Genomic DNA, 25,192 nt, shown 5'->3' with positions numbered 1-25,192 from the left:
TGAAGTGACCCATTAGCATGCAGGGATGAGAGGGAGCACTAGCACAAGACCACTAGTACTGTAATTACATTCTGGACCAGAACGCACGTCTGTCTGCTGTAGGGGGAGAGAGAGAGAGAGAGAGAGAGAGAGACAGAGAGAGAGGCAGAGACAGAGACCAGACCAGTGCAGGGAGGAGCCGGTCAAAGCACGTTAGAAAGAAAGAGGATAAGTGGAAGCTTGACAAATATGGATGAGAGGATGGAGGGATTTGATATTCAAGAACAAATGACAGGGAGATAAATAGAGGGTATGGGCATGCATAAAGTGAGTGGCAAGTGAGTGTTGTTTAATGCAATCAGATAGGACTTTTCTGTTTGGATGTATGGGCTGTCAAGGACAGAAAGATGTGTTTTGCCCCTCAGTAGGCGTTCCTGCATAACTTCCGGGTATGATGGTGGTCATGTCACGCGCATACCCTCTATTTACACGCACGCACGCACGCACGCACGCACGCACGCACGCACGCACGCACGCACGCACGCACGCACGCACGTGCACGCGCACACGCACACGCACACGCACACACACAACACACACACAAATCGACTGTGCTGTCACGTGCTACTTTTAAAACAGTAAACTGGTGAACCTTTTTGCAAAATCTAGCGCCGTTTAAATAGAAACATCTCTTGCATGATTACTTGATTACATGGGACATATTTAACTTTGTCATAGAGGTGTTTTTTACTCAGTGGTGGAAAAACTGCACGAATATTTAACTTAGTAAAGTGATCAATACTGCAATGTAGAAACATTGCTACACGAGCTTGTAGATCGTCTATTTTTAAAATTGCTGAAAGTATACAGGTATTGATAGGGCTGAAGTGGTTAGTGTATGTTTCTTCTTGTTTCGTTTTTTTTTAAAATAATAATCAAAAGCTACAAAGTACCTAGTAACTAACGTTTTCAAATAATTCTAATGGAGGTCAAAATACAATATTTGCCTCTGAGATGTAGTGGGGTAGAAGTACAAGTAGCCTACTGATACTCGGAAATACTCCAGTAAAGTAAAAAATACCCATACAGAATTGTAATTAAGTACAGTACTGGAGTAAATATACTTAGTTACTTTTACTCAACAGCACTCGGCGGTGACGTCGAGTCATGCTAGTGGAGGTGATTATAATCATTTCAAGCCTGACTACTTCACAGCAAACATCAACACAGGGCTTTCACTTTGAACAAAAGTCTTGGCGAGAAAGCGTGACTAGGTTGATTGTCAAAACGATCTTCACGGATGTACAGTCATTTTGTAAAGATGAGGGGCTTCGCGAGGCTTATGGCTTATGTTGAATGAGGATATACGAGATGTTGGGCTGCAAAATGGTGACTGCAAGGACTCACAAGCTGTATTGTGAATACACGGAGTGAAATAGCGAATATAGCCGATCTACAAGCTCCCAACCTGTCATAATGCGACATGCTGTGAGCTTGTAGATTTGCTATTTTCCCTATTTTTAGTGTAGCCGAAAAAATCTCACTCGTGCAAGTGAGGGCCGCTCTTTAGGGCTCTTGAGGGCCGCTCTTGTCATCATACATCATCATACATACATACATGTGTACATGTACATGTGTACATGTACGTATGAGTACGTATTGATTCAACTCATCACTATAGTCTATGCGGTACACACAAACACACAAAGCTGGGCATAGCCCTTCAAAATACGCTTGACAAAAGCATTCCCCAAATCCTGAGATATCTTGCGTTTCTTTAATGTCTATTAAGCCAGAATTAATAGTATTTTATTTACCGTCCGTTAGCTGTTTTTAGCATCCATCAGACCATCACATAGCTCCCTAGATCTAGATCCAGTGGCTCCCATGGTGTGACATCATCGAATATCCCAAATCTCAGCGCACACGCGCACGCACACGATCTAAAGCATCCTTAAGCCCTAACCAACTAAGACGGTTTTATTGTTGTCCCTGCCGTGTGATATGTCTTGTTGCATGTTGACCCACGTTGACCCTAGTGATTCAACGCATGGAATTCAATGGCCCAAACCCCACCAAAGGGTCAAGACGGTTTTAGCGTTAACTCCTTGCAACCGTTTGGACCCAAGGAGTTGCATGGTGGTGACCCCTTGGTGTGGTTAGGGCTTTAGGGCTCAGATTGAGGTTCCAGCTTAATCAAACTTTAATCCGACCTCGCGAGTAGAAACCTAATGTTTACATTGATGGATGTAAACCGTAAACCGTGGATGTAAACCATAGAGTATATAAAATGATAGAGACTGATCTGGTGCTATTCATGTCAGTGGAAGTTGCTCAGTGGTGTTTTGAAGCACCCGGAAGGACTGTCTACTTCCGCCTTTTTTCGATTTGGGCACCAAAATTTGGTGCCCAAAATCAACGTTAAAGCCCAGCTGCACGGGGTTTCCTCGTCATACTTCCACGGGTCCGCCTGCAGTCCCTCCTCTTACCGCTAGGGCCCAGTGCTTCAATGTTGGAAAGCCTCACTGGCCCCTTGATGTGAACCCGGGGTGAAGCTATGAGTCATCACACAATCACTTCCGGTTCAACAAGATATATATTGCAGTAATGAATCATGATGGATGGCTGTCACAACAGCCCAAGTCACACAGGTTGACTTGTCTTACAGTAAGTGCCATTGGGCCATTAGTCCGATAGCCCGTTGTACCCGAGTACAAGCACGGATGCATTAACTACAGTTGGGTGCCACCGATATTGTCCCTTATCATTTGACCCATTTAGGCCTGACCTCAAAATTTAAAAAAATCCTTCTAAATCCTCCAGTTTTCTGAAATAAATATTTTCACGATTTTTCAAAAATAGCAGACCTACAAGCTCGTAGCGCGCCACTCGGTGGCGCACTATGAGCTTGTAGATCTGCTATTTTTCAATAGCTAAATTATAACATAATGTTTAAAACACCAAAAGGGGTTCCCGCCCAAAATGGGTTAACTGTCCTTTTGCGCAGATCACGCAAACCTCAGCAAAAAGAAAAGGACAATATCGATGGCCTCCAACTGTACATTAACTATACATTAATTATAACCCTAACCCTATCCTCACACTGACCTGACATTCTTCGGACCATTGGGACATGGGAATAATGGGCAGCACCCCCATTTCTCGTATCACAGCAGTATACCTTGACACACCGTTTGGACACCACTGCTGTGCTGTACACACACTATCCATAAATACTGAATTGCCATTGTGATGGTAATGTCTAAATATGTAGATAATTTGTTGTATGCCATAATGACTGGCGTTACTTAATGACAAATTAAATAAATAAATGGAATACCTAGATGAACCATTTCTGCCAGGCTGTGCACGATATCAGAAGGGTGACTTTCATTCCAGTCCACTTAGCCTTTTATACCTTCGACATGCTCCTGAAAGGTGCAGTTTTTGTGTCTCTGGTGCAGGCCTATTTTCTGCTCAGAAGAAACGGAGCGAGTGACATGTCGCAGAGCTTTATTTCACCATTCATAATTCATACAAACTCCATTTTAGAAGGTGGTGTGCATGAGACTTTATGCCATAATATGCTCTTCTAACGCTAAGGGAATGTGAACCTGCCAAGCATTCCACTGAATTGAGGACATGGATTAAAGTTCTGTAGTCGCCACAACTGATTTCGGTCATTTGGATTCCATAGAAGCCAGGATGTCGATCGTGCACCGACGTGTTGTGAGCTTGTGGTTTGATATTTTTCAATGATGAACGCACAGACCACCATTGGTGTATACGTACGTCATTGTCTCCACCAGCCGAAGGCATGGGGAGAGTATGTTTTGCACTCCGTCTGTCCGTGTGTCCGTCCGTTAACAGCTAATCTCTGGCACCGTTAACCGGGTCGATGCCAAACTTTGCCCCTGCGGGGTTACCCGCAGGGCGGGCTGAGCCGAGTCAAGATATTTGAACTTTACTGGCGGGGCGGGTTGGGGCGGGTTAAATAATGTATACTGTGATTTTTACAAATGATTATTGTTGCCACAAGTCCTGGGAGGAAATTTGCGCAGCCTACCGGATTGTTGTGTTGCTGTGCTGGTTGATCTCAATCCCCAAACAGCGCACAGCCGCACATGTTCCCAACGCGCGTGCATGAGCACACCCCGCAGGCACGTATCGGTAGCGCGGCCGCCGCCGCACACGTGTGTGTGTGTGTGTGTGTGTGTGTGTGTGTGTGTGTGTGTGTGTGTGTGTGTGTGTGTGTGTGTGTGTGTGTGTGTGTGTGTGTGTGTGTGTGTGTGTGTGTGTGTGTGTGTGTGTGTGTGTGTTTTTCTCAGGTCTTTAGTGGCGTTTTCTTTCAGCGTCTGTGCAGTGACAGTCCTGTTGTTATACTCAATCTGCCATGTCGCACACGACGTGTGATAAATGAATGGCATCGATGCGATGCAATGCGGTGGTCGGAACACCCGGGACTATGCGTGCTTGCTTGCCAGTGATATTATTAGCCTTTAAGACAGTTTAGAAGCACCTTTTTTGACAAATAAAAGCCGCGTTCAAAGACATATTTGACGTGCATTTAATGATGGCAGGTTGCGGGCCAGGTCGAGTTGTGAAAATGGATGTGGTGCTGCGGTGGCGGGCTGGTCCGAGACAGATTATTATCACATGCAGGACCCGCGGGTCATGAAAAACCCTGACCCGCGCAACACTAATGCACACTCCCTAGAGGCCAAGGACAAAGCTTTGACCTGCATTTTTCACATCTGCCTTTTATAGCGCCACCAGGAAGCCGACTTTTGTAAAACATTATTTCTCCAGATTCATAAAATCCCGCAAATCGTTACACAGTATCTCTATATTCATGTGCTCAAGACGGATCTGTCCGATATTTCATATTCCATCCTAATTGGATAACATTGGCTTTCAAAGTTTGCAGGATTGGCCCGTTTGGAACAAAAAGCCTCAAATCATGAACGCAGCGTGCAATTTACGTAAAATCTTTCACATGCTTTCCTACTAAACTGAGGAATATATCCCACCTTTTCACATTGGCATGTTATAGCGCCACCAACAGGTGGATTTTTGCAAAACAATTTTTTGGAACAAAATGCCTCAAATCATCCAATTGCCATCAAAAGTGTAAGAAGAAATGGCACCCTTTTCACAATGGCCTATTATAGCGCCACCAGGAGGTCAACCTGACCTGGCCTGGTGGCACTTTTTCTAGTTTGGTTATTGTTTTGGAAATGGGGCACTAGTGTGCAAGGCTTCTTTCACAGGTGTTTCACAAATCACAGATTAGGACTTGGGCCTGACAAAAGGACAGTGTTGCCATGTTGTCTGCTTATTATACGTGACTTTGGACTTGTGTTTTTCTGTAGTTGCTTGTAAATACTGGTGCTTGCAGGTGCATGTTATTTTGGTCTTGTTTTTAAAGCATATATGCTTATTTGGGCTTGTTTTGTATAGTTGCTTATTTAGAATTGCTCAAGAAAAGGACTCCCAAATTAATAGATATTTATCCGTGAAGCCCCCATCTGGTATTATTTTGCGCAACCTCACCAGCTTTGTGTTGTTAAAATGTTTCATGGTTGTTTTATTCCGTGAGAACCACATACAGTAGATAGACAGTTACAAAACCGCCATCAGAGAAGTTAGAACGTGTACATACACAACACACTCTCACAGTATAGACATAATTGATGGCCGTGCATCACTTTCATTGAGCAGACTGCATTTATTTTCAGACTCTCTCTCTCTCTCTCTCTCTCTCTCTCTCTCTCTCTCTCTCTCTCTCTCTCTCTCTCTCTCTCTCTTTCTCTGTTTCAGTTTTCTTTCCCATTGCTTTTCTCTTGTCTCTGCAGTTTTGGGCATTACATAGATTTATTCACGACGCATCTTCCACTGACCCTACAAATTCCTTTTCAGGCTCTATACTAGAGCAGGGTTTCTCAAGGTGGGTGCCGTGACACAGGTCTAGGGGTTGACGCAGAATACTGTTTTTTTTTCAAAAATGAGTTAATAGCACAGGCAGACTCTTCACATACTAGAGCATGTCTGAAATAAGTGTCAGAGCTGAAATCGACATGTAAATATGAAATAAATGCTTAAACATGTAGCTAGGTGTAATGTTAGAGACCACAGAAGTGAACCTTTCAAGCCTGTTTTCTCAACTCGCTGTTTTCTGCAAGACATTACTCTATAAGCCATATCTCCAAAACTGGTGGGTCAAACTGAACAACCAATATGTCAATTTGAAGCTAAGATTCCCTGCTTTCAAATGATATGAAAAAACGAAAATTAAAAAAAAATCCAATGGCAGTCTCTCGATAAAATTTTGTCACAAATGTACATTTGCACTGTACTTGGTGCCTTTATTTTCGATCTAAACAAAAAATAGCAGATCTATACAAGCTCACAACATGAACCACTTGAACCCTCGCGTCCCTACTTCTGGGGGGAACATTGGGCGAAATTAGCCGATCTGCAAGTTCACAACGCATTGCTATTTTCGGCGAAGAGCTTTGCTGTACAGGGGGGAAAAGAGCGGACCAAGTACAGAGCCAAAGGTCAACAAAGTATTGAATGTTCAAGTCGTTAAATATCTAAAAAATACACATTTTTAGCAAAATGCCGATGCACACCGGCTAGTGACAGGTGCGTAGGGCAATAGAACATATATTAAAAAGGGTATCTTTGAAAAACAAAGAAGGTCCCGCACACTGTCAGACACTTGCCAAAATATTGCTCTTTATTAGCTCGACGTTTCGGTCGATTAGACCTTCATCAGGACAGACCTGATGAAGGTCCTGATCGACCGTCTAATCGACCGAATACTCTCTCTCAGATAAGAGGTCATTGATCTGAAAGACGTTGAAGACCCCTGTACTAGAGTGTCCTGTACTGTTCATGCTGTATACTACAGAACCTCAATGTCGAACACCAAGTACAGTGCAAATGTACAGTACATTTGATAAAGTATTGAGGGTCTAACTGCCTATTAAGCGCCTTTGGTTACTCAGAAAAGCTCTTTATAAATCTGAGATATTATCACAGTACAGAACCTCAGTGCCATGACTCATGGCTCATGACTCACGCTTACAATAATGAGGGAGAAAACTTGTTTTATACTATTCTTGATCTTAATAATGTCATTAGAGAGCCACAGTCAAAACAGTTGCCAAGGAAGAGAGAATTCAGTCAGTCTGAAATCCTGGTTTAAATTCAGAGTGTGTTCACTGTGTATACACGAGATGAAAGACAGAATCCATGCCAGATTTTTTGTTTTTCGATAAACAAAGACACGATTTGGCTGGTGTGTTTCATTATAACAGTATTTCAGCTTCCATGGATATTATGATACCCTTGAGAAGTCTTAATTACAGAAGGAAACCACAAGCTTCAAAGCTTTTGAGCTGTTTTCCTGTGTGCAAGTTTTACTTTACTGGAGTAGTTCCAGTTTTCAGTTCTTTTTACTTCTACTCCACTGCATCTCATATAGGGCAGGCAAATATTGTACTTTTACTCCACTACAATTATTTGAAGACTTTAGTTACTAGTTTTATTTTGTAGATTTTGATTAAAACACACATCACCCACTTCAGCGCTATATACATTTTGACCATTTGAAGGGAAAAAAAGCAGATCTACAAGCTCACAATGTGTCGCACCGCAGCGCATTGTGGGCTTGTAGATCTGTTATTTTCAAAGGATTTCTTCATGCATCTATTATACAATTGAAAAGGTGTGCCCAAAACGCTGTTCCCAGGACAGGAACAAAAGGCACCAGCTACTACGTCACTGACACACTGCAACACACACTGCAACAACCCACTAAACACACTAACACGACACAGCCTTACCCTCCGCGTCGATCCACGGCTATCTCCTCATGTCGCGCCGCACGGCCACATTTAACAACACCCGCGTAAACACTGTCATTGCACTGCCACTAGAGCCGCCTCCCGTCCACACTCACAAACAACATCAATATCAATAATAAACACAAACACGCCACAAGCACCGACACCCCCGCCTAATTTGTTGCCACGTCTATGAAAACAAGCCCAGAAAATATGCCATTCAACACGCTACTTACAACTCGCTTACAATTCGCGGACCTGGCAACACTGCATCCTGTTTTCCCATTGGCTACGGTTGCTTACAACACGCATTTGCACTGCATCTTGGGAGCAACACAGCTTAATGTAGGGGTCACCGATTGCTGTGCTACATCCCCCTCATGTTCTCACCACCCCGTTCGGCTGCACCACACACACTAACCTACACAATTCTCCACATGCAACACAGGGCCCTTATTGGCTAGACCCCTCACATGGCGATCCCCACGCAGCCAACCACAGGGCAGCCAGCCACACACACACACACGCACACACACACACACACACACACACACACTCATTCTAACTTGCATGGACAGCGCCGCGATTACATACACAGTTTACCATACGTCCTCTTTTGGGGGCCTGTCCGGCCAGTCCGGGTGGTTTTATAAATACCTTCAAATGTCCGGGGTTTTACACGTATCGCCTGTAGTGTATCGCTACGCTCACAGACCATTCACACCAATGTGTATTACAATGCACGTTCAATGGTTCGTAGTGGAAAAACACTGAGAGGTGGACTTTCAGCCCCAACCCCGGAATGTGTATTCTTCATAACTCTGCATGCGCTGCACGCTCACACCACTACCACTGGTCCCGACCGCAGATCAGAGAAAGGCTCGCTGGCTGCTCCGCTGTCTGCAGATAGACAGACAGCGGAGAACTATCTCATCATTGACATGCAGAAAAAGTAGCCTGCTGTTTTCTCAGCTTTCTGACTGACCAATGAGAAGCACATTGTATTGTCTGCAAAGGAACTATGTGTCTGTCACAAATACAAGTTCTGTCCTGCAAGCCCATGTCATGTCAACACAGACAAGGCAGCTGTGCGCGCGGTGAGTCCTGCAAATTATAATGACCCAATATTATTTTGTACAACCTAGCAAAGCATAAGATATGATGGTTTGGAGAATAGGCTGGTCTCTCTTTTTACAACAGATAAGCCATTGCATACAGGTTCTCAAACTTTTAAATTTCAAGGACCCCCATAACTCTGAGAGTCAAACCAAATGGACCCATAACAGTCCCATTTCATTCCATTTCCACAGTATCAGAGTTAACAGTTATAAAAGACTCCATTTGGTTACATTTTTACACTCTCAGAGTTACAGACCTGTAAGGGTCCATTTGGGTCCATGTGTTACACTCTCAGAGTTACAGACCTATAATGGGTCCATTTGGAACCCCCTCAAGGAACCATGAGGGTCCCTGGATCACACCTTTCAGAGCCACTGCTTTAAATACATACATAACTAATATAGAGCATATTTGATGCATTTATTGTTAGGCTCTAGATTCTTTTGACATCTCAATTTAACACAACCGCCCACGCACGGCACATGCACGACGTGCACGACGTGCACGCGCATGTGCACATCCACATCCACATGCACGCGCGCATGTGTCCTCTTTTTGGTAATTCAGAATATGGTATGCCTACACAGTTAAAATAATGCAAACACGCAAATCGCACGAACGACTGCGTCGACACCTGGCGTGGAACAAACGGGACCAACCGAGGCGCATATATGGATAAGAACAACAACACTACACGCGCGCGCGCGCACGCGCTGCAACACAAAACAGCTGCATAAAACGCGTGTCACTGTGGACTTCTGTATCTGTGGACTTCTGTATCGCAACGCGGGGCAACGCAACTCTGGGATGAGCGGGCCGAAGGCCCGCGAAATTCTAGTTTTATACATTTGAAAACTTGTGAAACGGGACATTCTGCATAATGAGTACTTTTACTTTTGGTACTTTCAGTATATCAAATTTGCACTTCTACTACAGAAGTGCAATTCCAAAGCCCAGAAGCGGCAGCAACAATGGCGCTGTCACCCCTACCACAGTGACATCAGCGGGGGGTGGGGGGCTGTTCCAGCCCTGATGTACAGTAGTGCATACTGTAATATTTACTGAATATAGTATGTACACGTATATAGTATGCATTTCACGTAGCTGCTAAGCTTTCTGACATTACTAAAAAAAAACCTGCTGTCATCATCACATAATAATTTGCCATACTAAACAGTATGTTAGTATGTCGTTTCCGACGCAGCTCTTGCCACAACCACATGCTGGTCCGACCCCTACGCTCCTCTGCATCACATCCGATGAACACATGGTCCCGGCGTATAAATCTACTGTGTGTGTGTGTGTGTGTGTGTGTGTGTGTGTGTGTGTGTGTGTGTGTGTGTGTGTGTGTGTGTGTGTGTGTGTGTGTGTGTGTGTGTGTGTGTGTGTGTGTGTGTGTGTGTCACTATTCCTCTTGTGAAGTTTTCGCTGCAGTCTCTAATTGCTTGAAGGTATAAATTATACATGTATGTTTTGCTGCTGTGCACTTTCTGTGGTTTTGTCAGCTGCTGTGTGCTGTACATATTTCCCCCTCTTCTTTATTGTCTGTTAGTGATGTCTCTAGACAGACAGAGAGACAGGCAGATCCTCCATGCCTCGAGGCGTCCCCAGCACACATTTTGGTAGCCGAGTGAGTGTGTGTGTGAGTGAGTGAGTGAGGTCACCACACAGAGAGATGAACTTCCACTCACACCCAGGCAGCCGTGGAGAAGATGTCAGAGGTCACCCATGGATGCAGCAGCAGCAACCTCACTCTGCATTTTCTCCTCCTTTCTGCAGCGACGATGACCTTCCCCCGGACTCGACTTTGGGGGAGGAGGAGGAGGAGGAGAATGGGAGGAAGGGTGAAGAGGGCGAGCGGGAAGATCAGCCCCAGCCTCCAACGGCTGAGCCTCATCCCCCTGAGACCCAGAGACAACCTGCGGAGACCCACAGCCAATCGCCTGAGACCCACAGCCAACCTGCGGAGACCCACAGCCAATCGCCTGAGTCCCACAGCCAACCTGCGGAGACCCACAGCCAATCGCCTCATACCCACAGCCAACCTGCGGAGACCCACAGCCAATCGCCTGAAAACCACAGCCAACCTGCAGAGTCCCACAGCGAATCGCCTGAGACCCACAGCCAACCTGCAGAGTCCCACAGCCAATCACCTGAGACCCACAGCCAACCTGCAGAGTCCCACAGTCAATCGCCCGAGACGCAGAGCCAGGCTGAGCCTGAGACCCACAGCCAACCTGCAGAGATACAAAGTCAACCTCCGGAGAGCCAACCTCATTCCCACCCTGAGCCTCAGCAGCACTCTGAACCCCGGCCCCAGTCCGATGCCGTGCCTCCGCCCAAAGAGGAACCCGAACCCGAGCCCGAACCCGAGTGTGAACCCGATCCTGTGCCCCTCCACCCTGAACCTCAGCCCCACCTCGAGGAAACACCGCCACAGCACCGCCACCCCGCGGACCCGCCTACACCCTGCAGAGGGGAGCAGGAGGCGGCGCAGAAGACCAAAGTGGACGTGGAGGCAGAGGAGGAGCAGCAAAGGAAGCGAGAGGACGACGGAGGAGGAGGTGGTGAAGGAGGAGGAGGAGGGGTGGTGGCCGCCGGGCGGGAGGGAAAGGTGGATGTGGGGGATGAGGAGGAGGAAGGGGGAGGAGGAGGAGGAGGAGGAGGAGGAGCAAAAGGAGGAGGTGGCACCCCCGCAGGCAGGCGGGCCAGCCTCCACCACACGGCCTCGCCGCTGAGGGTGCAGCGCAACGGGGCCTGCTCGCATTCCACCACCTCTGACTACGAGCTCTCGCTCGACCTCAAAAACAAGCAGGTAGGGTTGTGTGTTGTGGATGGGGAGGGCTGTGTGTGTGTGTGTATGTGTGTCAGGGGGGGGGGGGGGGAGGGGCGGGGGGGGCTTGTGTCTGGGTGAGATGAGGAGGGGGTTTGTGTTTTTAGGGATGAGGGCACGGTGAGGGGAGGGGGGGGCTGGGTGTCTGGATGAGAGGAGGACGGACGGGGCGGTTGTTTGTGGCTTGTGCGTCTCGTGGTCACTGTTTGTCTGTTGAGCTGCTCTGTCTGTTGGTTCAAGGTGTTCTGTTTTTGGCTGCTTGGCAGGCCGTCGGAGAGAAAAGGTCGTTTTGATTATTGTTTTTTTATCCTTTCATCTGTGCTTGGCGCCGGTAGGCTCAGGATGATGACGTGCATAGCTGTTTGAGTCTGCTGGAGTTGTGCATTTTAATACTAATGGGACCAGCTGTCTCGTCTCAATTATCATACATATCATATCATCATTACCATAGTCATAGTCATCGTCGTCATCATCATCATCCCTATTCTCATCATCATACATGGTTTTGTGCTCTGACAGAGCCAGACCTTTCTCTAAAGTAATATTGTAGTACTCATTAGGCTATACTGCAATTATTGTGAATACTATGTTGCGTTTTAATGACAGGAGGAATTTACATGTTTGGGTATTTTCTCTGCTTCACACACACACACACACACACACACACACACACACACACACACACACACACACACACACACACACACACACACACACACACACACGCACGTTTGTACATTAATCTTTCCCATTATATCTGTTTGAATTGCGTTTGAATTAGCTATCTATTATACCGGTATTTTCCAAAGACGACAATTGATTGCATAGACATTTAAAGTTGAACCAAGGTGTGTGTGTGTGTGTGTGTGTGTGTGTGTGTGTGTGTGTGTGTGTGTGTGTGTGTGTGTGTGTGTGTGTGTGTGTGTGTGCGTGTGCGTGTGCGTGCGCACGCTGAATTAACTGCATGTGGGCTCATGTGCCATTACCATTTTCCATGTGGTTATCTCTCCATTATGCTGCTCATCAGTGAACTTGAAGTCATCAGACACTCATCTCCATTTCAACCCCCCATCCCCCTGTCCCCAATTTACATTCCCAGCCATCTAACGAATCATCAAACAACATTCATACAGCGGATCTTCAAGCAGGTAAGGAGGGGAGGACAGTGTATGCTGATAGATTGATTACCACATGTTCCCGTTGGCTCTGTTGATGACATTGGGTGCATTTCCATCAAGCCTTTTCGAAAATAGGAAGCGCATTTTCAGAAATTCGAAAAAAGAAAAGCGCTTTTTTTGCCCCGTTTTCATCCACTGTTAAAATGTGATTCTTGGGAGATATGACATTAGTTCATGAAATAAGCAGTAGGTGGCGCCATTTTGCCAGTCAAGTGAGACGCATACTATGTGACATTTATTTGACTTTTTGACGGGCTATACAAAAATATTATACACAGACTGCCTGGTTGGCCGGTGAATGGGCTGCAAGTCCTCTAGCTGTCCAGAGGCTGTCTTTCAATCAGGCTGTCTGTTAAATAAATAGGTGTGATGAACTTGACAGAGGCTGGTCTCGTTTCCAAGCACAGATATAAAAGGTACACATAGTCCATGAGCCGGAACCCCAAGTTTGGGGTCATCTGTACCAATGGGGGGATTAATTCTCATAGTGATTTTTGGGAAGGTATACATCCCTAGTGCTAGGAAATATGTGATAGCATTGCATATGTGGTAGCTTTCTGTGTGTTATCACTCCATTCATGGCCACATGCCAAAACACAATGTTCAAAATCTGAGTGAAGCATTCTACTTCAAACTGACGGTTCTCTCTTATTATTGATCTTTTCTTGTTGAAAAATGGTTGGGATACAGCTCAGACTATATATTTCTCAAAAAAGTTGTTAACATTTGCATGTAGAAATGTGATCTATTGCAGGCAGTGACAACATTGTGACTTATGTTACATGAGACATACAGGTACTTCTGTTTTTTCATGAAAGATGTACCACACAGGTTTCCTCTGTAAATAACTAAATATTTAAAACCACCTTAGAACATAAATCCTAAGGAAATATTTTATGAAATTCAATAAACTAAATATAATGCATGTACAGTGTAAGCAATGCTTAATATAACTTTCCATTTACCAATGCATAAAATAATATCACCTTTTAATCCATTTGACAATTCCGTCTTTACTATACATAGTATATGTATAGTATACAATACTAAACCTAGATATATATATATATTTTTCATATTACGTTTATGTTGTTTATTTGTATTTGGGGACCTAGAACAATTTTAGCTTGGCTGCCCAAACTCTGGCAATTTGCATAATTCAAAATGACCACCGAGCACTATGGCTTTTTTTCTTTTTCATAGAATGTGTAGAATGCATTCTGACGCTATTTTGTTTTATATCAGGTCAATCTCATAGGTCAATAACATCACTGGTATTTGTAATAATAGTATAACATAAACTATGATAATATTTATCTTTTGCAACTACATTCAATATCTGTAAGCTTCAACTCATAATCAGGATCATAAAGTCAACCAACCACATCCTCCTGGCCCTCGCCCTCCTCATTGGCAGCATTATCTTACCCAAATCCTGGTCTACCTCATCCTCAAAAGTATCCTCTTCATCGACATCACTCCTCATCTGTAGCTTGATTGCCAGGTCACCCTTTGGTGACATCAGCCGGCCTTTCAAGTTGAGCTTGGTGGTCTTGTATATGAGGGGCAACAGATTGTTACATTGTGGCACCCAACTCACCCAGCACATCAGGGTAGCCTGAGAAGTTCCCTGCCAGCAAAGTATTGGCAGATGGTACAGGCCTGTTAGGCTCACGGTCTAACAGGGACGAGGGACTTTTAACGGCTCCATGTGTGAATGGTGTGAATCATCAAACTCAGTGCCACACAGAATAAAGGAACAGTTCACATTGAATCTTCTCTGTGAATCATCAAACAACATTCATACAGTCCATTCATCGGTCCATTGGTAAATTGTCTGCGATGAATTTTCAATTTGGATGTTGTCGCTTCTATTGTTGAGTTGACTACTAGTGGAGTAGTGTAGTCTCCCCTCATCCGTTCCGAGGTGTTTTGGAGGGAGAGTGTTTGATCCATGATCAATGCACTACTCATCAACGCACTACTCATCGGGAGAGAAAGAGCCTGCAGACATAGTAACATAGTCCCATAGTGACATTGCTGTTCCTTGGAGTGGTTGCACCACTCAAAAACAGCACTGCTAGGATCCTGAATGAGAGTGCGTAAATGTGTCCACATCACACCCACCCTGGCCACGATTCCCACCATACGTTCACTCCACTCATCCCATTGTTGTTATTATTTTTCCCAACTGTGCAAAAGTGATTTAATGCGAGTTCAAAGCTTTCTGATTCGAAACCTATTCTGCAAGTGTTTCCATACCCCATTTGCGCATTTAATTTTTTCGATTATAGCCCCCAAATCGACCCCCTTCAAGCGCAAAAGTGTTTTTGCAAAAAATGAAGACTTATTCGAATTTTGAGGTGTTTCCATTCAGGAATTTAAGCGCAAAATCAAAAATGCAACAAAACACGGCTTGTTGGAAACACACCCATTGTGGACTTCCTTCCAACAGACATGTTTACTTACTTATGCTCTTACCTGTAGATGACTATTTATATGCATTTGATGTATTACCTTGTGTTGTTCTTGCCTATAGTGTAAGTCGCAAGGTGGCGACAGAGGCCAGTTAGCTGTGCCGGGCAGAATACGGCAGATTACCATGTTTTCACATCCGGGTTACTCGCTCGCAGACCTCCATTGTAAGAAACGGCTTGTGTTAGCAGTAGCTCACACTGTTTATCTTTTGCCAGAAACGGTAATATGTCGGGATGAGTCAAAAGCTATTAATGTGTTAAGAGCATCAGCTAAATCTAAACCCATCCATCCATCCATCCTTCCACCCATGATGATCCATCCATCCATCCATCCATCCATCCATACACCATCGCTTCTGTTCTGTAAACCTCGCTACACACACACACACACACACACACACACACACACACACACACACACACACACACACACACACACACACACACACACACACACACACACACACACACACACACACACACACACACACACACACACACACCCTGCTGAGCGTTTTAATCTGGGGGTTCTCGTCCCACCATATCTCTCTGTCAGCATAGTTCTATAGCAGATCCCTGATCAGTCAGATTGATCAACTGTCACGACGGGACACGAACCCCGATGAGGTTTCAGTCCAGTAGCCGACAGCTCATCAGACGGATCCGCCCGATCAATGTCAGGCAGATTGGATCTCTAGTGGAAGGAGCAACCACATCGACTACCACCCCCCCCCCCCCCCCCCCCACACACACACACACACACAAATACACACCTCTCAGTCTCGCTGCTGTTGTGCTGCTGATATTGGTAACGGTATAGCACACTTTTGGATGCCGTTTTAATCAGTGGTGGAAAGTACAGTACTTGAGTACTGTACTGTAGGTCTGCAGACCTTTTTGCTTTGAGAACATAATTTCTATTCAAAGTGTACCATTTTCAGGTCTTTTGGGACTTGTACTTGAACGCTTGCGTTATATAAGGCCTTTATAAAATAATAATAATAATAATAATAATAATAAGTTAATTTTCTATTAGAATTGCATTGCATTGGTTGTGTCCCAATTTTGCTGTTATATAATGTGGTCTCATTAATCCTGGAGGTTTTTGGATTGTAGAAAGAATGTGTGCAAGAACTTGACAGTGAATAAGCAGGGCTTAATATTTTGCCTGTCATTTTCCCAGTATGCCAAGAACTAATGCCTGAACTTATACTTGAGTGTGCACTGTGCACTGGAGTCCTGCACCAAAAGTAGCAGATCTACAAGCTCACATCATTATCATGAGGTGATCATTGTGAGCTTGTAGATCAGCTACATTCTGTGTGCAACACCCATGTGCAACCAAGTGCTTGATTGAGCTTAAAGATATTTTTGGTTGAAACTTGAAACAAAAAGCTTTTTTTGATAAAAAAAAAAAGAAAATATGTTGATGGTTAAAGCTCTAGGTATTGTCAGTGGTGTAAAGTATTGTTAAATCTAAGGTATGTTTTATTTACTTTTACTTTACTCAGACTTTTACTTGTAAGGGCGCGGTGGGGTGCGTACGTTTGTTTGACATACTAACATTCCGACAGGCATTAGTCCGACAACACCGCCGCTCCTGACATGCACAGCCGGTTACAACTAACCCATGGCCTGGTTAAAACTCACCCGTGGCTCCCCAACATGCGCGGCAAGTTAAAACTAACCTGTGGTGGGTTAAAAAAAAAAACCCCATTCCCATTGAAAAGCATTGGCAGAATCTACTCTCATAGGTATGAATTAAACTTTGGTGTGACCGTGCCCTTAAAGAGTATTTCTACCTGTTTTAATACTTTTAGTAAAAACAGAGAAAATGGTATTCAACAGAAGGTCTGACCTTTTTGCTTTGAGAACATCGTTTCCATTCAAAGTGTACATTTTCATACTAAAACCTTGAACCACCTTGAAAGGTACCTGCGTATTAAATATTTCATGATAGAAAAAGTTGAAATTCCATCTTTCACGACTGACCCCAAAGACATGCTGTTTGTTTTTAAAGTTTCAGCACTTTGACCTCAAGTCTTTCTGGTGATGTGATCTCACCGTTAACTCATTGACCCTAATTTATGCACACATTCTCAACCCGTTTGAGCCAGCTGTGAATTTCCACGGTGGCTTTTGGGAGTTTTTACAGGCCTTTCAGACAACCTTTTACTTCCCTCATCATCAAAGAGTTGGCACGTACCATAGGAAAGGAACTCTGCCGGTTTTAAACCGTATTAACATTTATTACTCATAGGGGAGGCGTGTCTATAATGTCTAGTTCACTGCGGCTGGAACAATGGTTCTCTGAGTGGAGAGAGACTAAAAGCATTGATAAGGCCACCACCAAAACGGTGGTTAGTAAAAACATAGAGTGAGTCTGAATAATATATAATAATAAAATAATATATCAGGAGAGCAGTGCATGGTCTGCCTGTCAGACAGTGTTGCCATGTCTGCTAATTATAAGCAACGTTGGGCTTGTTGTTCTGTAAAGTTGAGTACAGTAGTTGCATTGTTTTGGGGCTTGTTTCTAAAGTGTATTTGGGCCTGTTTCCTAATGTCATTTAAAGCAGAGTGGTTCTCCAACATGTTCATGTCAAGGACCCCCAAATTTCAAATATCAGATGCTCATGTGGTCTAGTTGCTTCTGTTGGCGTTGTTTTCATAGACCTAGTTGCTACCTACCTAGTTGATTTCTCTCGCCAAACCTGCCAACAGTGCTGTCGGAGCTGATTTGGTGGCCATGGGGTGAAGCAGTGGCCCTGCACCCCTCCCAGTGACTCTGCGTCTCTCCATCCAGACTCATCTTTCTCCATCGGTCGCTCAGTGAAGTGATCACAAGCTGAAGTGACAGCCGGCTCGGAAGGGGGGGGGGGGTTGCACATTCGTCTGTCTCAACCATTTCCTCCTCCTTTAACTCCCTAGTGCTCAGGTCCCCCTCCCTCCCTCGCTGTTCATTTATTTACCTTCCTTAACGTCCAGCACTACGTGCGGTCGAACATGCGCTGATCCCGTGCTTGCGGTTATGGTTAGGGTAGGGGTTGAGGTAGGTTGGGTTAGGGTTATGGTTAGGGTAGGGGTTGAGGTAGGTTGTGGTTAGGGTAGGGGTTGAGGTAGGTTATGGTTAGGGTAGGGGTTGAGGTAGGTTGTCGGTCCATTGAGACAATAGTATGTCGGAACTTAAGTCATTTGTATTTTATTTTATATATAAAGTAATAATAAAAAAAACAGCGGTTGTGGACATACAAGGTTTCCACCCGCTTTTAGGTTAGGATTTAGAAGGTATTGTAGAATGGGTATCCATCCATCCATCCATCCATCCAAACATCCATCTTCAACCGCTTATCCGTAGTCTGGTCGCGGGGGAAACAGCTCCACCAGAGAGCTCCAGACTTCCCTCTCCAGAGCAACATTAGTAACTTCCTCCTGGGGGATCCCGAGATGTTCCAAGGCCAGTGAGTCGATGTGTTTCCTCCAACTGTGCCTTGGTCTGCCCCGGGGTCTCCTCCCAGTGGGACGTGCCTCGAGGACCTCCCTAGGGAGACGCCCGAGAGGCATCCTACCCGATGCCCGAACCACCTAAGCTGGCTCCTTTCCAGGCGAAGAAGCAGCGACTCTACTCCGAATCTCCCACGTGTCTGAACTTCTCACCCTATCTCTAAGGGAGATGCCAGCCACCCCTCGAGGAAAACTAATTTCGGCCGCTTGTATTCGCGACCTTATTCTTTCGGTCATGACACACACTTCAGGACCATAGGTAAGAGTAGGAACAAAGATTGCTCGCTAGACAGAGTGCCTTCTGGCTCAACTCCCTTTTAGTCACAACAGTGCGACTGCAATACCGCCCCGCCGCTCTGAATAAATGGGTCGAGATTTGGTCTGATTGGGTTAAATCAGACAGACTTAATTAAACACGGTGGCACCGACACGCAAGCACCATCGCTCTCTCCTCCAACCTTTCTGATTGACAGGCAGCAGTTCTTTTTCTTTTTTATAAGATTTGTTTTTGGCTTTTTTGTGAAGATAGACTGGAAAGAGGGAGAGAGAGAAGGGGAGAGACATGCAGCAAAGGTCGTCATGAGCGGGACTCGAACACGCAACACGCTGTCAGGCATGCGCCTGGACCACTAGGCCAGCGGGTGGCCCGGGCTTGGTGAACAGCACTAATGATAGGACTCACCTTGTCATGTGTATTCTCGGCGAACACTAACGCACTCCAGGATTAAAACGTGATGAATATTCAAGGCAAGGTTTGGCCTGTACACCAGACGAGGAAAGCAATGTACTCTGCTGAGAAATGGCCATCATTAGATAGAGCGTGGCTGGGCTATTCAGAAACCACGTTAATATTCCCTGTATGTCTCCAAAGGGCCTTCACCGAGGCTCTGCAATGAAGTGTAAATGGTGAAGATAAGATGGATTCCTCTGTGTCCTTCTGATTTTAGAAAGAGCTTCGTATGTGATTGAGTTTCTCAGAAAGGCCGCGCACATCACGCCAGAGCGGAGCACTTTATCACAAATTGCAAAAGCCTCCGGGCATCGCGGCCTATCAGCAACCCGTCTCTGCTCAGGTCCTCGGGCGGTGGGCAAGGTGACTTTGTCCGTTGTCTCTGCGAATGGAGATTAGTGCATGGAAGTCACTTTCTGATCCCTCATCCATAGTCCTTAAAACGATCCACTCGTTTGCCTTTGACTTTACGGGGGGGACATTTTAACGTGCGCTGAATCAACATCACCCCACTGACACAAACGGGCCGATTAAATCCTTTTCAGAGACTTTGAGGGTACAGTAGGATCGTCAGGAGACCCATTTTGTCTTATTTCTCTTGATGATACTTGAATATACTTTTAGCTGTTATGATGATGCTGTCAATGTGCATTTCAGGTAATCAGTGGTTCTCGCAAGCCTCAATAGCCTGTCTCATCACTGGAGTCAACTTTGATTGACTGAATACTTTATACATACAGAACCACAATGGAAACAAGTCCCCAGAACTTTTTTGTGTTATCCTTTTAGCCTTTTTGACTACTAAAGTACAGTCAGACATTAAGGGCTCCATTTTCGTTTGAGCATTCTAAATACACAATTTGGGGATTTAGCAGTGGGGAAGGGGTGTTCCCCCATGCACTAAAGCTGTCTAGATCCCTAAAACACCTCTGTTACCCATTACATTATGCATAGGTGTGGTTTGGGCGTTACAATAATTAAACCAATCACCGTGCCACATGCCATTGCCTTTAAGAGATCCCTTATCCGTTGCCCGTTATGCCCAGTTATATATTGCTTCATAGCCTTACGGTCTATAGCCCATGGAAGAGTCACCGTGCCGTTTTTCTAATTTTTCCCACCCCGCAAAGAGCAAAGAATACTCTTACTTTTCATTGAGTCACAACTCGCTCAGATCTCGCTAATTTTTTTTATTTTATTTTACAAAATTAGGGCTTTCATTTGGTATAGATTGTGCGTGTAGGCCGTCTCTACGAAACGGTATCAAGCGAAAAGGAAAGTTCGGTAAATCGGATTAAAGCCCATTTGCTGCGCTATGGGGTGATGAAACTGAATGAGCAAATGGAATCGCGCACGCCGCACAATGCCTGGCAGAAGCCAAATGACTTCTTTGACTAGACAATTGAGTATTATATAAACACAAAGAGATGCGTAGGAGAATAAGGAGAGATGAGGCAGCCTGCACTCCTCAGACATCTCCATGCAGGCGCGCAGTGCGCGCCGCTATACCAAACTAATTTGGCATACGGCTTACGGGTGCTTTTAAACTCCACTATCGCCTTCCCAAATGTGTGTGACCAAAATAGCAATTTAGGGGAAAGCGTGACAACACGCCCATGATCACACCTCTAGGCGCAAATACCGGTGTCGGCAAAATAGATAGCTGGACCAAAATACCTTTAAGGGACAGAGCAAGCTCCTATACTCGTAATTTTCGGGCAGCGGCTGACTTGTGTGCTGCGTCGCGGGTAACGGCGGAGACAAAAATGGAGCCCTAAGGCTCTTAAACAAAAACTAAAAAAAGTCCTGGGGACTTGTTTTCATTGTGGACCTACTGTACTGTATGTATTCAATTCATCAACAAGGTATACAAAATTAACACAATAATACATGTCATCAACGCTATTAATACACTATTATGTAAAAAGGAGAAAAGTGTCAACATTGAATGACAGCTTCTTTCTGTGGGAAGTTGCATTAACTGTGTGGTCTCCTGATAGATGGTTTTAGTTTTGAAAGAAACCAGTGATTCACATTTCACACCATTTAATTGTAGCCTACAGTTGGGTGCCACCGATATTGTCCCTTATCATTTGACCCATTTAGGCCTGACCTCAAAAAAAAAAATCCTTCTAAATCCTCCAGTTTTCTGAAATAAATATTTTCACGATTTAAAAAAAATAGCAGACCTACAAGCTCGTAGCGCGCCACTCGGTGGCGCGCTATGAGCTTGTAGATCTGCTATTTTTCAATAGCTAAATTATAACATAATGTTTAAAACACCAAAAGGGGTTCCCGCCCAAAATGGGTTAACTGTCCTTTTGCGCAGATCACGCAAACCTCAGCAAAAAGAAAAGGACAATATCGATGGCCTCCAACTGTATGGCTTCAAATGGAACACAATTATATTTGCATTAGGGGTTGCATTAGGGTTCTATAACAAATACCTAGAAATAATGTTGAACATTGTGTTAGATATGCCTTAACCATTTTTACTCAAACTGTGGGGAGGAACATTCTCTGAAAATAGAGAGTAGAAGCAGAGCAAGTACAGAGTTCACCCCGGTCATCGGAAGTATTAGTTTACTAAGTGTAGAGGGTTTATAAGTGGTTAATTTATCATATATTAAGGTTTATGCAGTTTAACACATTTTGGGCGGGAACCCCTTTTGGTGTTTTAAACATTATGTTATAATTTAGCTATTGAAAAATAGCAGATCTACAAGCTCATAGCGCGCCACCGAGTGGCGCGCGTGAAATATGCAGTCTGTGAAATCAGACTGCATATTGAGTACTATTACTTGTCATTATTTAGAAGACTTTTTTTTTTAATTTCGACGTCAGGCCTGAATGGGTTAAATGTGACACACTCCCCAACGCACGCACACAGTTACGCGCGCGCGCCCTTGATCAAGTTTGGAACGGAAACAAAGGGATTTGCAAACAAAGAAGACAGCCACTCTCCACAGATAGACTTCAGCAGATAAGCTCTCTCTCTCTCTCTCTCTCTCTCTCTCTCTCTCTCTCTCTCTCTCTCTCTCTCTCTCTCTCTCTCTCTCTCTCTCTCTCTCTCTCTCTCTCTCTCTCTGTCTGGGACAGAGTGCAGATCCTTGATTGTTCTCGGAGACTCAAAAGAGATGGTTTTTCATCTCTGCTTTTTTTTGGTCTTTTTTTCTGAGCGGCTGCCAGGCGAGGCAGGCCGTATTACAGTACTGTATCCACCTCTCTATCTGCTTCCCACAGCATCGTTGGGAGCCCTTCCTCACGAGGGGAAGATTAATGGCACGCCGGTGTTTCTCAGACCGGTTTAAAGTCGAGTGGGAAGACGTCTCAATGTGGGATCCTCAAGAGATGAGGAAATTAACAATCTGTCCACGATGTGGTAGCCTAGTCAGCCTTTTACTTGTGCTCTCTCTCTCTCTCTCTCTCCCTCTCTCTCCCTCTCTCCCTCCTAAACCGCAGTGGTGTAAAGTAACTAAGTACAAGTACTCAAGTACTGTGCTTAAGTAGAATTTTGAGGCATTTTTTGTAACTTTATTGGAGTATTTCCAATTTCCAATGGCCTACTTTATACTTCTACTCCAATACATATAATTATTTGGAAACTTGAGTTACTACGTACTATGAATATTTTGAATATTATTACAAACCAAATACATTAACCACTTAAACCCTATATATATACTTGAAAATATCAGAACTACAAGCTCATAAAGCGATCTGCTGTTTCCAAAATAGTCTACATGATGAACTTGTGAAATCAGACTGCATATTGAGTACTATTACTTTCGGTACTTTAACACTGAATGCCATGGACGGAGATCACCGTCTTTTCAAATCCAAGCGTTGGCCGACGTGGACCGAGTTCTCCTTAATGTCTTTTAATGTTTCCTTTTAAAGGTTGGTCCTAAGCTACATCTGGTTAGCTCTGGGATGCTAGCGTGACGTAATCAGTCAGCCAACGGGAATCCAAGATGGACGTGCCCATTGACTGACTGTCTGACTGTTTTGCTTTTTGAAATGCTTTTATCTCGGATTCTAATCCCAGATTCTAATCAAAACGAGCTGTATTTGCAGCCGATTACGGCCGCGTCGCTGATCGCGGCTACAACATGTATGTTTCGGGTGACTTAGATAATGCGATAGATATAACATAGGCGGCTTTCACTCCCGGTTCACAAACCTGGGGTCATTTCTTCCCCTTGAATAAGACACGGCTGAAAATACCTCAGCAGGGGCTCACAACCAGTCGCATCACAACATAACAAAATATAAATCATTGAAATTTTGGACGGTGAATGCCTTACTTTACTGGAGTACTTCTATATATCACACACACACACACACACACACACACACACACACACACACACACACACACACACACACACACACACACACACACACTGCATCGCTCAGTTCACAGGAGTGTGATTTATTGTACTTTGTAGATTTTGATTATATACAAAGCATACATTTACCACTTCAACCCTATACATTTGAAAACGTATGAAATGGGACATTCTGCATGAGTATTTCTACTTTTGATACTTTAGGTACATTTTGATACTTTTGTACTTTTTAGTCGTTCTACATTGCAGTATTGACGCTTTTACTTAAGTACGAAATATGAGTACTTTTTCCACCACAATAGCAGTAGATCCGCAAGAGACGCGTGTCGAGCTTGCGGATCTACTGCTACTTTTGCTATTTTTGAATTTGAATTCCTGAAAAGTAACAGTTTTGGAGATAAGGAGGTTTTTCCACACGACAGACTACAGTTGGAGGCCATCGATATTGTCCTTTTCTTTTTGCTGAGGTTTGCGTGATCTGCGCAAAAGGACAGTTAACCCATTTTGGGGCGGGAACCCCTTTTGGTGCTTTAAACATTATGTTATAATTTAGCTATTGAAAAATAGCAGATCTACAAGCTCATAGCGCGCCACCGAGTGGCGCGCTACGAGCTTGTAGGTCTGCTATTTTTGAAAAATCGTGAAAATATTTATTTCAGAAAACTGGAGGATTTAGAAGGATTTTTTTTTAAATTTTGAGGTCAGGCCTAAATGGGTCAAATGATAAGGGACAATATCGGTGGCACCCAACTGTATTACCTCTGCAGCATTTACTTCACCTACTGTACGAGCCACTGTACTGCCACTGGGCTGGCCTCTCCACCTGCTGCATTTTACACCATGCTCATTATTCAATTTCTCTCATTACCGTATCCATGTTCTGTTCTCATCTCCCATCTCTCTGCTCTTCCCCCCCCCCCTGGCTTTCTTTCACTCCCCTGATATTTATCTTCACCGCAGAGCCACAGAGCCGTGCCCATGGCACGCAAGCACACACACACGCGCACACGCACACACGCACACACACTCCCACGTGCCAAGCCTCTCTCAGACAAATATAATGCTGCCATAAATAAATACCAGTGGCTTATTGGAGTCACATGCAGGCATACAGAGCCCTCCGGTGACCGTGGCAACGGCATCCGTTCTTATTTCGTATGGTATCCA

The 25,192-nt window shown here is 44.6% G+C and overlaps 1 protein-coding gene across 1 annotated transcript in view; it reads left to right on the top strand.

Annotated features, from left to right (window-relative positions):
- Window positions 1-25,192, top strand: part of iqsec3a (IQ motif and Sec7 domain ArfGEF 3a) — a gene marked incomplete at its 5' end in the record, with an annotated part of 168,010 nt that overhangs the window by 73,653 nt on the left and 69,165 nt on the right. Inside the window, 2 exons of the mRNA XM_079494199.1 lie at window positions 10,731-11,565; window positions 11,608-11,766. Coding sequence (XP_079350325.1) covers window positions 10,731-11,565; window positions 11,608-11,766 — 994 coding nt within the window. The remainder of the gene's footprint in view (window positions 1-10,730; window positions 11,566-11,607; window positions 11,767-25,192) is intronic.

Source organism: Electrona antarctica (assembly GCF_951216825.1).
Source record: "Electrona antarctica genome assembly, chromosome: 23".
Lineage (NCBI taxonomy): Eukaryota > Metazoa > Chordata > Actinopteri > Myctophiformes > Myctophidae > Electrona > Electrona antarctica.
The sequence above is the reverse complement of the archived record's forward strand: the minus strand, read 5'-3'. Positions and strand labels throughout refer to the sequence as shown.